This window comes from Pterocles gutturalis, unplaced genomic scaffold, assembly GCF_000699245.1.
Source record: "Pterocles gutturalis isolate BGI_N339 unplaced genomic scaffold, ASM69924v1 scaffold18933, whole genome shotgun sequence".
Taxonomy (NCBI): Eukaryota; Metazoa; Chordata; class Aves; order Pterocliformes; family Pteroclidae; genus Pterocles; species Pterocles gutturalis.
Genome location: NW_010120911.1, coordinates 9183 through 23135, shown reverse-complemented (window position 1 = coordinate 23135; position 13953 = coordinate 9183). Strand labels below are relative to the sequence as shown.

The 13953-nt window shown below is 38.6% G+C and overlaps 1 protein-coding gene across 1 annotated transcript in view; it reads right to left on the bottom strand.

The window, feature by feature from the left end:
* The window catches only part of FAM13C (family with sequence similarity 13, member C), a gene marked incomplete at its 5' end in the record, with an annotated part of 30032 nt that overhangs the window by 8075 nt on the left and 8004 nt on the right, over positions 1-13953 (bottom strand). Inside the window, 4 exons of the mRNA XM_010077067.1 lie at positions 3425-3636; positions 5932-6013; positions 7457-7595; positions 8539-8749. Of these exons, the coding sequence (XP_010075369.1) occupies positions 3425-3636; positions 5932-6013; positions 7457-7595; positions 8539-8749 (644 nt within the window). The remainder of the gene's footprint in view (positions 1-3424; positions 3637-5931; positions 6014-7456; positions 7596-8538; positions 8750-13953) is intronic.

Genomic DNA, 13953 nt, shown 5'->3' with positions numbered 1-13953 from the left:
CAGGAATGCTATGGGGAAGCTGCAGAAAGTGCAGCCCTTTATTAACAGTGGGTATTTCTCTCCTCCTCTCCTTTTCCCCCTCTTCCCCAGATCTGCTCCTGACATGGGCATATTTTCATCTGGGTCAGGACAGCCAGGAGCACATGACACTAATGCAATTTTCCTTAGTGTCTGCCAGATCACAACAGATCTGTATGAATTAGGGCCAAGTGTTTGGAGGTTTGGAGAAGAGCTCACCCACCACAATGAAGCAATCTGAAGAATGATTGAGTTTGGAGGTGGGGTGGGGTAGGGTGGGAGTGTACCTTTCTGCAGAAAGTCAATTACTAGGTTTTTTATTAACAAATTGGAGAAGTATTTTTAATAATTAATCTCTACTTTTTAAAAATATTTCAAGCCCTGAAGAAGTAATGCTCTTCTAATATCAGAGTGCCTTGCTATTAACTTCATCAGGAGCAAAACCTTTTTTGTTTGCTGCCCAAATGCAAAAACAGTGCAGAACCAGTAATCACATTTTGCCTTAAATCTCTGTATGATAATCACTCCAAAATGATCTGTCATTCACATTAAAAGAAGAGTTGCTAACTAGAATGTAAGAGTACTATAAAGTAACTAATTGATTTATTTATTGCTAGTTCTGCAATTAATACAAACTTAATTCTTTCCAAAACTATTAAGCCTGGAGCAGCTGAATGGTTAGGAGGAAACAAGGAGCTATCATTAATATTGATTTTACACATGAGAAACAATCTCAAGAGGGTTTAGCATTTCAGCCTATTTCATTAGCTCATTTTATTAGCATTCTCAAGATGGGTTTGTATTCAGCTAAGTTTGAAATGGCTGATAATTTCAAATCAGAAAAGGCAAGTGGAATCGAACTACAGAATTGTCTGAGACCTCTTAAGACTATAAGCTGCATACAGCAACTCGAAATTCAATGCTAATTAAATAAAACACTGTCTCCTAGCCAAGGAAAAGATGAACTGAAGTGGGTCAATAATGAGAGGACAGAAACATAAAGGTCGCCAGTCTGAAAAAAGCCTTGAGGGACAGACTGCAAATGTGCAAACTAAACATAAGGCAGGTAAAGGTTGTTTGTTGCACATAAAGAAAGAAAAAGGAAACTACACATAAAGCTAAGGTAGTAGTTTTGTTTTAATAACTTGGGACAAAGGCACACTAAATATTGTATACAGTTGTCTTCCTCACTAGTCAGGTAGGCCCCTGAATGCTTATGCCTTTTAAGTTGGCTGCTGTTTTTCCAGACAGAAAATACAAACTCTGAGGACAGGCAGTGTGATAGCAAGGACTGGGCCTGGCTGTAAGAGTTCTTTCACCCTCCGAGGCAGCACCCTGTTTCCATGCAGGCAAAAACTGCGGGTTCCCAGGGCCTATGGAGTCTGCCATTTGGGGATGCGCAGTGGCTGGCTGCAGAGCAGCATTCATCATGAAACACTAAGAAAAATTTTAAAGCAAGGCAGCAAGTGACATGACGCATCCCTAGAACGGTGCTGGTTTACTTCAGCTGAGGGTTAGGCCAAGGCTGACTGCAGCCCCGCTGCGAAAGGCCATGTTGCTGATGAACCACAGCTGAGCACTGCAGGGCTGTGGTTCCTCCTTGCTGTGGCTGCAGCAGTGATTGCATCCCCAGCCATTAAACATTCACATTGACTTAAAACTCAGGAGTTGGGATTTGGATTTGGGTTTTGCGTATTTGGTGGCTTTTGAGTAATATGATTCAAATTATGCCTATTTGAATCATATTACTCAAAATAAGTGTCCTGAACTCCTACATTCATGGTCTTAATATTCATATTTTTTTCTGAAGCCTTGTACCTAAAAATGAGGTGAACTGTTAAATAAATCACCAGCTCCCAGCACAAGGAGCTAGTGTCACAAACAGTAACAGGTGGCCATCCCTTTTTGGGTTACTGAATCATTCATCAGATTTAGGGGGTTCTCTCTTGGAAAATCAAGATAAGTCCAATTAATTGAAAAATAAGTGGGACAGAGACCCACACCCAACTTAACTCTTCTGAGAGAGTTTTTCTGGACAGGATTTCCTCACTGACATCTGTTTTGGTGCCATCTGATCTCACTCCTTGCATAGTAAAAAGAAACAACAACTGCAAATATTATCATATAGACTGCACTGTTGGAATTTTAGACCATATACAGAACAGCATGGTACTGTTGTGGTCTTGTTTTCTTACAAAAGAGTTCTGGTTATGAAACACTTTTTCCATTTCAGGTTTTTAAAAAAGTAACAAAAGAAACAATTAAAAAGTCAGTCATGTATGTAGAGCTCAACATCTCAGAAGCACAGCATCATTATGCACAGTTCAAGTTTTTATACAGTAACTAGTTTAAGAACCAAGAAGATAAAGAAAACAAAACAAAATGAAAAATTAAAAAATATCTCTTCTGGGTACTTTCTTCTACAGAAATACACCCAAAATAATTTCTTAGTGCTCGCATAGTTTAGCATTTAGTTCTTCTTCACTCCTCCTTGTACCGTCCCCCTCCTCCCTTCCCCTTTTTCGTTCATCAGCCAGTCTAAATGTTACTGTCAACATTTAGCTTTTAGGTATCTTTCAGGACAAAATTTATTATCTTGCTTGGCTGTATAGTGTCAGGAATAACAACATCATTTGACAGCAAAAATATCCAAAAAAACCTATTTTGATGGACAATATCCGTTGCAGAACAGCTTCACACAGACCCTGTAATGTGCTAGTAGTGTGAAGGCACAGGCAAAGTTTAAAACATGTACTAGTTTAAAAACAAACATAAACTGCCCAGCCAAGCAAGCATGTTTCATGGAATATTGCTTCTATGTTTAGAAGAGTAATTGAGAAAGTGGAAGAGCAGAGGCAGCATCAGCACAAGTAAACGTACAAGATCAGAAGGGCAAAGCACTCTGGGTGGTTGTGCTGTCCATTTTAGCGCAGTGCTGTCCCCTGGGCAAAGCCTTGCAGCATTTCTCAGCTGTGAGGGGACCCTAATTGTCAAAATAACTTCAGGAATGTTTTTAGTCACACGGTTTCTGTGGACTGAAGATAGAATTGCTTTTGCTGTCACCATCTTCAACACACCAGAATATGCACTTCCTGCACACATAACCTCAGGCAGGCAGCTTTCAGCAGTGCCTGGCAAACAGTTTTATACATGCATCTCTGAGCAAACAGTGCTTAGCCCTATTTCAAAAAAAAACTTCTGCACCTCTTTTTCTGTGTAACTCTTTGCAAAAAAAGTAACTTCAGAAACCTGCATAAGGTCTCCGATGTGTTAGAGAGAAAATGCACTGCAGCACAGGAAGACACAGGATGCACACCCACCAGCATGCCCTGGAACAGCTACACAGCGATTAATATCTGCCTCAGATGATAAAGTTCTGAAAGAAATAGCCATATTTGTTAAATACCTTAATAGTCTCAGGAAGGTTAAAGTGTTGTCTTTTCTCCTTTAATCGTCTCAATACACTATCCATAGTTTCTTCTACTGAGGGAGCTGGTTCCATGCTTGTGGCCTCCTGTGTCCCAACCTCTTTAGAGGTCCCACTGCTTTCGCAACGATCGTTTCTTTGGGGTGCTCTAGAGGTACAGTTTTGCTCTTCTGACATTCTGAGTTTTAGCTCTGAAAGGCAAATTACTTGGCAAGTAAATAGGTAAGAAATATTTGCAGAGAAGTTTCGTAACTATATAAGAAAAAAAACCCCTCTACTTCTTGCATACCCACAGTTGGGTAGGAAAGTAACTCTGCTGCACTTCAACATGTAACATCTTTTACCTCGTTAAAGGGAAGTCCAATGGTCAAAGGATGAGATATGTCCAGACCAATAAAACTTATACTTCCCTTTTTCCTGCAAGCCCATCTTTGACATAAAATGTGATACCACGGGTGAGGACTGAAGAGGCACTGGGTTAAAGAGTGGGGTCTGGGTAGGAAACAGGGCAGACTTTCAGAGGGAGTGAGGTTAGGAAAGGGGTTTAAAAGGAAAAACAGCACCTGAGAGTTCTCCTCACTAAACCCATGCACTCTGAAGCAATCTGATGTCTGGATGAGTAAGAACATGCCCAGGCCCGCTGTGGGGACTGTTGTCTAAGGATGCAGCAATTCACAGACACCTTCTGGGCAGGAGGCAGTGTCTCCACAGCCACCTGGCCTGCTCTCACACCAGCTGTGCTTGCCTGCCCTGCTGTGCCGCTGCACGAGTGAGGAGAGGAGTGAAGGCCCTCTCCTGACAAGGTCTGGGGAGGCCAAGCTGAGCTCCAGAGCCTGCCATGTCAGCTGCTAGGCTGCTGGAGCCACGTACTCCAGCTCTGCATAACCAACTGCACTCTGCTCCAGTGCAATTGAAACCATGACGCTCCCTTCCAGAGGCTGCAATGCCATCCCAGCCAGGCTCACAAGGAGAATCAGCTACCTTGCTTAAACAACTTCTCTTGGCAGAAGAACACCTGAACAACCCAGCAGAAGTCATGCAGGTTACATTGCATCCTAGCTTCCCAGTCAGCAAGATGCCTGGATGCAGTAAAGTATGTAAGTGTGTTAGCTCGACACCAAGCCAAAGACCCTGGAGCTCTAGGGACCTACGCAGAGCAACAAAGAAATTGAATTGAGGTCTGAGTTAGCTCCTATAAAACCAGGATTTGCTCCTAGTGTATGCCTGGCTGGTGAAGGACCTTGGGCAAGGCGTGAGACTGATGCTTCCAAATGTGTTAAGTTTGTTGAAGTCTGTGCAGAAACAGTAACATAAGTTTTTTAGCTGTGACAGGTTCAGGATACTAGGGAAAAACAGTAATTTCTATAAAACTCATAAAACTAGGAAGGATGGGCAAGCCTTGAGAACTTGAAGAAGGACCTACAAACACTTGAGTGTTTTTCCATTTCAGTTGCACCTGTCTCACAAATCTCATGAATCTTGCTTCGCTCAAAAGTAGTGTCATTATTCAGGATAATAAAATCAAGGGTGTTCATAAGATCGAGACATTTTGGGTATGAAGGTGAGGCTGATCTATGAAAGCTGGACCCCGCTGGCTAGCTGAAGCAATGGTTGAGTCAGACAATTTTCAGAAAGTTAACTATGTATTTGGCCATTTCCTCTCATTTGCCCTTCCTGGATTTGCAACATAAAGTTCAAGGAAAAAAAAATCTCTAGTAATTATGCAGCCTAGCATTTAAGGGAGAAATTTCCAGAATGAATTTACTGAAAGATGTGTTTCTAATCTTTATTTACCCCAGTCACACCTTCTATATTTATGTTAACTATACATGAAACAGAGATGAAATGTAATGCTACAATTTAATTAGTAGCAAGAATACATTTATGATAGGGAAAAAATATTTAGATAAACTATAAATAGCCTTTAAAAAAAAAAATCAGTTCTGTCTACAATCTCCCTGAGGGCAAGCATGTGATACACTCACAGATGTTCATGGAGTGGTATGCAGACAGTCAAGGGCAAAAGTTGACCCCCAAGACCAAATCTAGTTATCAGGGAAAGATCCGGTTTCAAGATTAAAAAAATAAAAGGTTTAGAGTTGTGTAACCTCAGTGCTAAAGAAACATTTTTAACTTTGTACAGAACACTTTTAGATTTGTAGTTCTGTATTTCAGACACTAATAAAAATATTCAGAATCATATTGCCTTTTGCATCAATGTTTACAGTAATGAGGGAGAGATGATGTCTTTTTCCCCTTCCCCTTTTTAGTCTTGTTATGAGGGCTGATCTGGCTTACTTTAATCCCCGCTTTCAGGAATGAAGGCAAGTCATATCACCTTATGTCTTTGTTTTCATTGGGAGACTTATTGCCACGCACTAGTGAAAAATAAGCAGAGCACTGAGGTTAGAAAACTAAAATATTCCAGGTGCACTCATATTTCCAAATGCTACAGCAATAAAGTGAAATGACATGCTATTATGTACCTTTGAGCTGCTTACGACCTTTGGCCAAAGCATTCATCCATTTCAGAACTTCAGGATTGGAAGTCTTATCACCATGTGAAGGCTGAGTGTAAAGGAAAAAGAAAGAAAAAAAGAAGGAATTGATGGTTATACAAACAGATAAAAACCCACACACTGTGTGCTAAAAAATGTCTGTAGTCCCAACTGCACTATATCATAGTGTCATTTGGCTTGACCATGGCACTAATTTATCATGCCTTATCTCTCCCCATTGTGGCACAGTGCTATGTGGATCTCAGAATTTTGGCTCTGATCCTAAAAAAAAAATTGACTAGTTGGGTAAGTAATCTCAGTGACTTCAAAAGGACTGATCAAATACCTAATGTTGGCCAAGTTCCTAAATTATTTCCAGGATATTAACCAAAGCACTCTGTCCCTTGCAGGGATAAGCCCCAACTGCTTTAAGACAGGGATTCTCTTGGGAAACAGAACTTTAAACATTTCAGCTGACCCTCTTAACTAATCAAATGAAAAAATCCTGTGTAACAGAGCGATTTCACAAGCAATATAACAAAAGCTTTGTGTACCAGTTCTTTCTTCGCATTTAGAAATTGCCTTCATTAATTTTTAATTATTAACTATTCTTAATTAATTCACATCAATTTACATTGGATCTTCCAAACTCAGATATTTAAAATGGCAAAAACAATTTTGCAAAATTAAACCTCTGAAATAATTTATTTTCTGGTAACAGTGTGATGACTAAGTACAAAGTTTTATTCCTACGAGTACACAATGACCATAGGGCAGTACAATTCACAAATGTACGTTTAAATTTGCAGGCATTGATGAGATTACAAGGTCATATACAATTTGCTGAATTTTCATTTTAATGTAGCCATAAAATATCACAAACATCCCTGTTTCATATTGCACACATCCTTAGCATCACGGATGCTTTGGCATGTTTGTACTGCACAATTCATGTTATACAAACCAGCTTGATACGAGCAATGATCTTCCGTACACTGCAGAGAGCACACCATTGACCTCAAACAACCCCCCACCAGCAACACATCACAGATTTCATTTCTCTAATTTCTGCCATCAGCTTCTGGTGAGCCCTATGCTTTGGAGGTTTACAGGAGTCTGGTCTCCCTGAATGAAGGAATCTGCACATCAGAGCAACAGTTTCCAAGCAAATGACTTCTACAAGTAAATAAGTAGCTTTTTATCTTTGGAATCATTTTGGTTTCCAAGCATGCCAGCTATGTTTCACTGACTCACACTTCTCATGCATCTAGAAGATGGATATTTTGCAATAAAGTAATTTGTACTTTGTAATCCAGAGAAAATGCAAATTAAAGTCTCAGAACTACTGAATACACTGAAATATGATAAAATGATATTCCTTCACTGATGATTTTCTGTGTTTCATTTTAACAAAAATACCATTTTTCTTATTGTTTTGCATAAGTTTAAATACACTGTGATTCTTGCCTGCCTCTTTCAGTATTTCCCTTTATCTTCTCAATTATTGTCTTACCAGGTATTTCTTTTCTTGCTCAAACTTTTCTTCATATTTCCTAATTTTTCTCTTGAGACTCTGAAGATGCTTGGTAAGTTGTGCTACTGTTTGTGGTTCTTTGCACTCTTCACAGTTACATCTAGAAGAACTTCTTGGCCTGCAAAAGCCAAAAGCACAGTAGCTGCATCGAAGAACTACCTATAATGGACTCTGCCTTGCTTCTGGCACACTTAATGCTTTCCCAGCACTTCAGAATTTACAGCTAGGTTCTTTCACAGGATAGATATCTAGTTTCACATAGTAAGCATAAAATAATTGTTTTTGCTTGAAGGTACCCTTAGGCATACTAATGGCTTCACCAGTTGTCTTTCACTCTTTTTTTTTTTTAACTAATTGTGAGATTTCTGAATATTTTTCAAAAGTTCAACCGAGTAGGTCACAACCTGATCCAGTGGTTACCTTTAAGACCCACATCTTACTTCACAAATCTTTCCCCTGTAACAGGAGAATGTAACAACACAATGTGTAAAACTAAGCTGAGGGAGTTTTTTTATTACGGGGAATAAACATCGTCACTCTGAAGGCAGTTTAGTTTTTTTTATTTTTCGCAATTGTGAATCAATACATCTGAGTATTATTCATATGCAGCTGACAGCTGTACATATAAGCTTTTAAGAAAATTTGGTTTCTGTCTGAAACTCACAGCTTGGTTTCTGTAGATCACATATATGGACTGTTCATATGTTCTATGACACTCTCGTATCTAGTGAATTACTCAATCTATAGTTCTATTACAGATGAATTTTTTTGTATTATGCCTTGATAACCCTCTCTATCTTATGTTCACTCATCAGACTAATTACTAATGAACATTTGAAACTGTCCTTGCCAACTATAATTAGCAGAGACTTCAAACAATATTGTACTGTGTTATGACTGAAAAAAACATTAGATCCTATTTCTGGTATTGCAAATTAACCATGTCAAAATGTGCTTCAATATGAAAATTCCTCATTTATGATGTAACAGTAACTGAAAAAAAACATGAAGAGTCAGAGATTGTGGACTGTACAAAATTTTTTTAAAATATATTTTCTTACATCATGAAAGGTTGAGCACTTGGTGGAGAAGGGGCAGACTCTGTGTCTAGATTAAACCTCTGGCTTTGGCTAAAGATAGAGCAGCGTGGTGACAGAAGAGGATTGTCTCCATCCGTAATGTGATACAGCAGCCGACTGGTCCCTAGGGAGTGATGTTCCTGTGGGCTGCTGTCCATGTCATTCTGCCAGTCTCTGTGGGCTGGCACCGGCTCTAGAAAGAAGGCATAAACCAGTATGGACTGAGGGTCACTCACAAGATATTTAGCTACCTGGATAAATACAAATCTATACTTACAGAAGTATTCAAAGCATAAGTATTCAAAGTAAACAGCAAATAGTTCAGCAAAGTATCACATGCAGGATGAACATAGTACTGAGGATGAGAAAATAGAAAGGGCAGTTACTGGAAGGACAGTTATTGGCTTAGCATAAAGCATTTTTGAGTCCCATAGGAGAAGGTGGGTGGGTGTGTTTGTAAACTAAGAAGTATAATATAGAGATGGAGAGTTTCCCAGAAGAGTGGCATTAATTATATTTTCATTGATCTGTTTGCTTTTGAAAGTCACACTTCCACAAAAGACAATGAATGTACAAAACAAGTTTAATTTTGTGATTTAGCATTTAGTCCTTTTCTCAAGAGAAAGGCAGATCAAAAACATAATATGTCCTGATGCTAAGAACCTCCAGTGTTGCTTGCAGTATCCTTCAGAATTTTGTTAATGTTTGAAGTTACATACACAACTCTAAAGACACAAGATATGGAAATAACAACAACTACCCATAACATTCATGGTATTTATTCCAGGTAGTGTGCAGTGACTGCTACTTGGAGGAGTCATGCTTGTGATCCCATGTTAATATTGTCATTGACTGTAAATGAAACCTCACCTCCAGAGCCTCAAAAGGTAAAATTTTTTTTATAGACATGGTCACGCTAGAAGACAGAATGGAATGATTTATTCTGGACTGAAAAAGTACAAACTGGTGAACCTCATCAGACGGACTCTGTTTATGGGTACCATGAAAAATAATGGGCATATTACAGAGCCTACCTCTGGGGAATACCAACAGTTCATCTTCCCTTTGCTGTACCTGCGTACATTCACAGGAAGAACCATTGAATCTTCTTCCTCAATCTCAGTGGGTGACATGGGTGAGGATGATCTAGCCTAGTCAATATTTTTGCTATCAGTTAATTGTGCTTTAAAGCAGATTATATTTTTAGGGAGAAACTGAATTCTCTCATAAAAACACTCACCCAAAAAACAGTTAATATACGTTAAAGCAAAGAATGTGCTCTGTCTCAGGTTCCCCTACATCAGTTTCCATAACACATAACATTTTATACCAGCTGCATTATTTTTTCCTCTAAAACCATGTATATATGCAGCCTTTGAATTCATGACAATTTTTTTATATTTCCAGGCAGCATGCTGTAATTTCTAATCAGTATTATATTTGCAATATAGCATGCATTCTAATACATTTCACAGAATCCTTTTATTCAATGAAAGTCTAAAACTGCACAGAAAAACAACTGTACATGGATTTACTTACAGAAGAACGGGCCGATCTATAAAAGTTCTTTCACCTTCACTTTCTTTCCATTTTCTCCTTTGTACATGGGACATGACATTCCCTTGGTGACTAAGTTTTTCTTTCAGGATTTTAATGGAACCTTTGTAATATGTTTTATTTGATCTCTGCCCAACAGATACTGAAGCTGCAAATCCCTATTGCTGCACTGGGACAGTGGGGACAAATCAGCTCTTCACAGAAAGCAACTATTGATTTCAAAAATAATAGTTACAGTGGCCTAAAATATCATCTTATCAGGCACTATCCAACTGTTTTTCCTTTACAGACAACAAAAAACCCAATTGTATATTGTATAATCACATTTTCATCTGTCATGCAAAAGTGACATATGTCTTTTGTGTCTGTAAGTTCATCTACTCTAACAGCACCATCAAGTATAATGGCATTCAGCATTTTCACAATGAGACAACTTAGTTGATTATTAATTCTAACCTAGCATCTTTCCTCTAAGTACTTCCTACTCTGTAGGTCAGATTCAACTCTCCAAGGTACCAGAGCAACACCCAAAACTTCTAAATCATGTATGAGATTCAAATCCTCTCATAGAGAGGTCCAGAAAGGTATCTGGGAGAAGGAAGGGCAGAGCATTGTACCAGTCACAGGAAATTAGTTACATAGACAACATACAGTGATACAGGCTGGAATAAAAGGTGTTCTGCAAACAAGAGTTTCTTTCTGGCAAGTAATCTTTCCTTACCCTGTAAGACTTAAAAAAATTAAAAGTTTTGTGTGTTCTTTGGTTTGGTATTTTTGGAGGTTTATTTAACTTCTGACAAACAATACTGTCAATGAGAAGAAGCAGGCTTCCTTCCTTTTATTTCACCACCTTTGAACTTAAACATATGATCGCTGTGAACCAGGTTGACTAAGAATAGTTTCACTACTTCTCATGCTCTGTTATTAAAAGGAATACATTTTTTTATAGTCATATTAAGTAGCAGTCTCCTCACTGTGAAAAGAAAATTATCTTATAAAAAAACCAGCCAGTCTGTGTATGATAGATGTAGGAAAAAAGTTTCCAACATTTGAACTCTGACTTTCTGTGGACCTAGAGGTACTTCTCTTTTAGAAGGCAGTCTGTACTGCTGATAAAATACATGGTCAGAGACATTTGCTCCTTTTCACATTTACAGCCAGGCAATTTCACTGGGCCTAACCCAGTCTCAGAAATGGAAGAAAAATACACATTCAAGACTGGAAGATAAATGCAAAGGACAAGTAGTGGCTGGAGCAGCCCCAGTGTAAAGCCAAACACACAGAGCTGCAGAGAGTTCAAGGTGGTTTTTTATTCAGCTAGCAAATGAAAGGGAGGCAACCTGCATGCCAGGTGAATTTGGGAGTAATTCCCAAAGACCAGGGCTCTTCCACTTACTTGGCACCAGAGCTTCCTGACAGCATTGCTCCACTAAAACTTGCAAGCTGGTGTAACTTTGGTATGGCCCCAAGACAGGTTTTGTCCCAACCCTACCACAGATACATTAAATTACTGCTTACTGTCCAGAAGTGCTCAGCAAGTCATTCAGACTGATTCATTTATGTGGTCTAATTACTAGAATAGTGGAACATCTCAGGATGATGACAAGTTATAATCAACATCTCTTTTAGATATAACTTAGGGCCATCATCCTGATTCCAGTTCTGTGTAGATCCTAAACAAGGCACTAAGCATTATCCTGAGAGTAGCCCACGAGCTGACCAAACATCTGCCTGTGTTCGTGTGTCTGATCTAATTTTATCCTCTATTTTTGCCAAAACTGGGAACGAACCTCTAGCCAAGACAGTAAGTTGCCCCTTAGCCTGCATCTACTCCATCCCGTCTACTCAGTCCAGCTTAGCACCGACAAGAGCTCACCACAGGACTTGAAGCCAAGATCTAATATCATATGCAGTATGCTTCATAATGTGGACTTCAATCATATGACAACAAGTCACATGGTACAAGTCTGCATTGCTGCATGTGACAGTATTTAAGTTAAACAATAATACACTGAAATCTGTTGCACCTAACAGATGAGATGTAATGTGTTCATCCCTCAACACATTATGTACGTGAATGCCAGCATCAGGATTTTAATTTAAAAGATACTTAGAAAACCTTGTAGCTAACTCCAGCTGCTCACTACTCAAGTCACATATTTGGTGTATACTCATAACTAAACGCTATGAAAATTACTCTCTGTTTTTGTTTTTGTTTTTGTTTTTTCTTTTCCCTTAAAAAAACAGCTTACTACCCCCTTGCAATTCTTTGTGGTCTCATTTTGCAACTATCCAAGTTTTTTCATATTCTAAAGTAAACTGGAAATTGCTGAATTTTCTCAGAGATAAGTTACTGTTCACACCTTAAAATTTGTGTCCTGAAATACCCTGACATTTTACTAGACTGTTCTAGCTTCACTCACCATAATTTTTTTTTCTAATTTCTTTTTGACTGGGATGTGAAACAAAGGAAATTCAATAGACTACACAATCATCTCTATTTTAAAAATAAAACATTTGTACATTCTTAATATTAACATTTTTATTGCCTGATTCACTGAGCAAAGGCTAACAACTAGAGATGTAGTAAATATGGCACATTCTCTAGAAACTCTCTTCCTAGCCTGGCACAAATCTTTGGATTTCCATCCACATTCAAGCTGAAATAGCCAACAGTCCAATGTGAAAAATGTACCTAAAGTGAATGTATCAGAAGATTTCAGTAGTAATTTAAGAGACAGAATTAGGACTAGCTCTATCCATGTAAAATGGCAAGTTATTAAAAAAACCCCACAAACCACAAAGCAGATGTTCGCAGGAATGAGCACACATTAAAATCCATTAATAGGTATGCTTTAATTAAAGCCCAAGTTTGAACTGTTAGAGTGACAGAGCATTCTCTGAACTGTGTGAGAGAAATGCTACATCATCTAGGATTCGCCTGTGTAGCTGGAGACAGGCAATTAGGAGCTAGAGAGGATACCGGAAGTAGGGTCACTAACAGTATGAATTACAACTAAATCAAATCAAACCAGCAAAAATAAACAAAAGAAACAATCATGAACCATCCTAACAAATTATAAAACTGCCAGAACAAAATAATTCAGAAAACTGCTGGAAAAGGAGGAAAAGGCCACCCTGCTGTAAAAGAAAAGACTCAGTGCAGGTTTTGCATGGGCTGCAAAATGTCTCTGCCTGTGCAGCACAGATACAAGATCTGTCTCTGCCTCAGATTCATGCCAAGGGACAAACACCAGTGCAAGTTCCATACCTGTATCCAAGAGCTATTAAGATATTTGCCTAGGTGGGCTAAAGAATCAATTTTTTATTTCAGCTAAAGCCCAGGATATTTAGTATTTTTTGCATTCCTTCATCTCTATAATAATTTGGAATCTACACACCATTTTCCTTAATTGTGCAATGCAAATCCCAAACTTCAAAATTTCTTAAGTAGAACACTATAATTTGTGGGGTTTTTTTTTTTAGGTAAATAACTTACTGCTATTTCTTGCTGAAACTTCTGAGCAAACAGCTTCTGAAATAAGATCCTCTGAACCCTGTCTTTATGCTGACATAAAACATCAGTTGCAAAGGGGCTACTGATGGGCTATTCTGTCTTAATTTGGACCATACATGGTGAACGATTTAAGTATTTGTGTATTCATGTCACTTGTCTGTGAGATGTATTAGTCACATTGCCTTTGACCTATTTTTCACGAACCGTGATTCCTCTCCTACCGAGCATCACGACTCTGCCAGCTCTGTGACTGCAAGCTATGAATTGACAAAAATAGTGCTGAGCCTTAGGGCTATTTATTTGCAAGGACAGGTTTCCATATT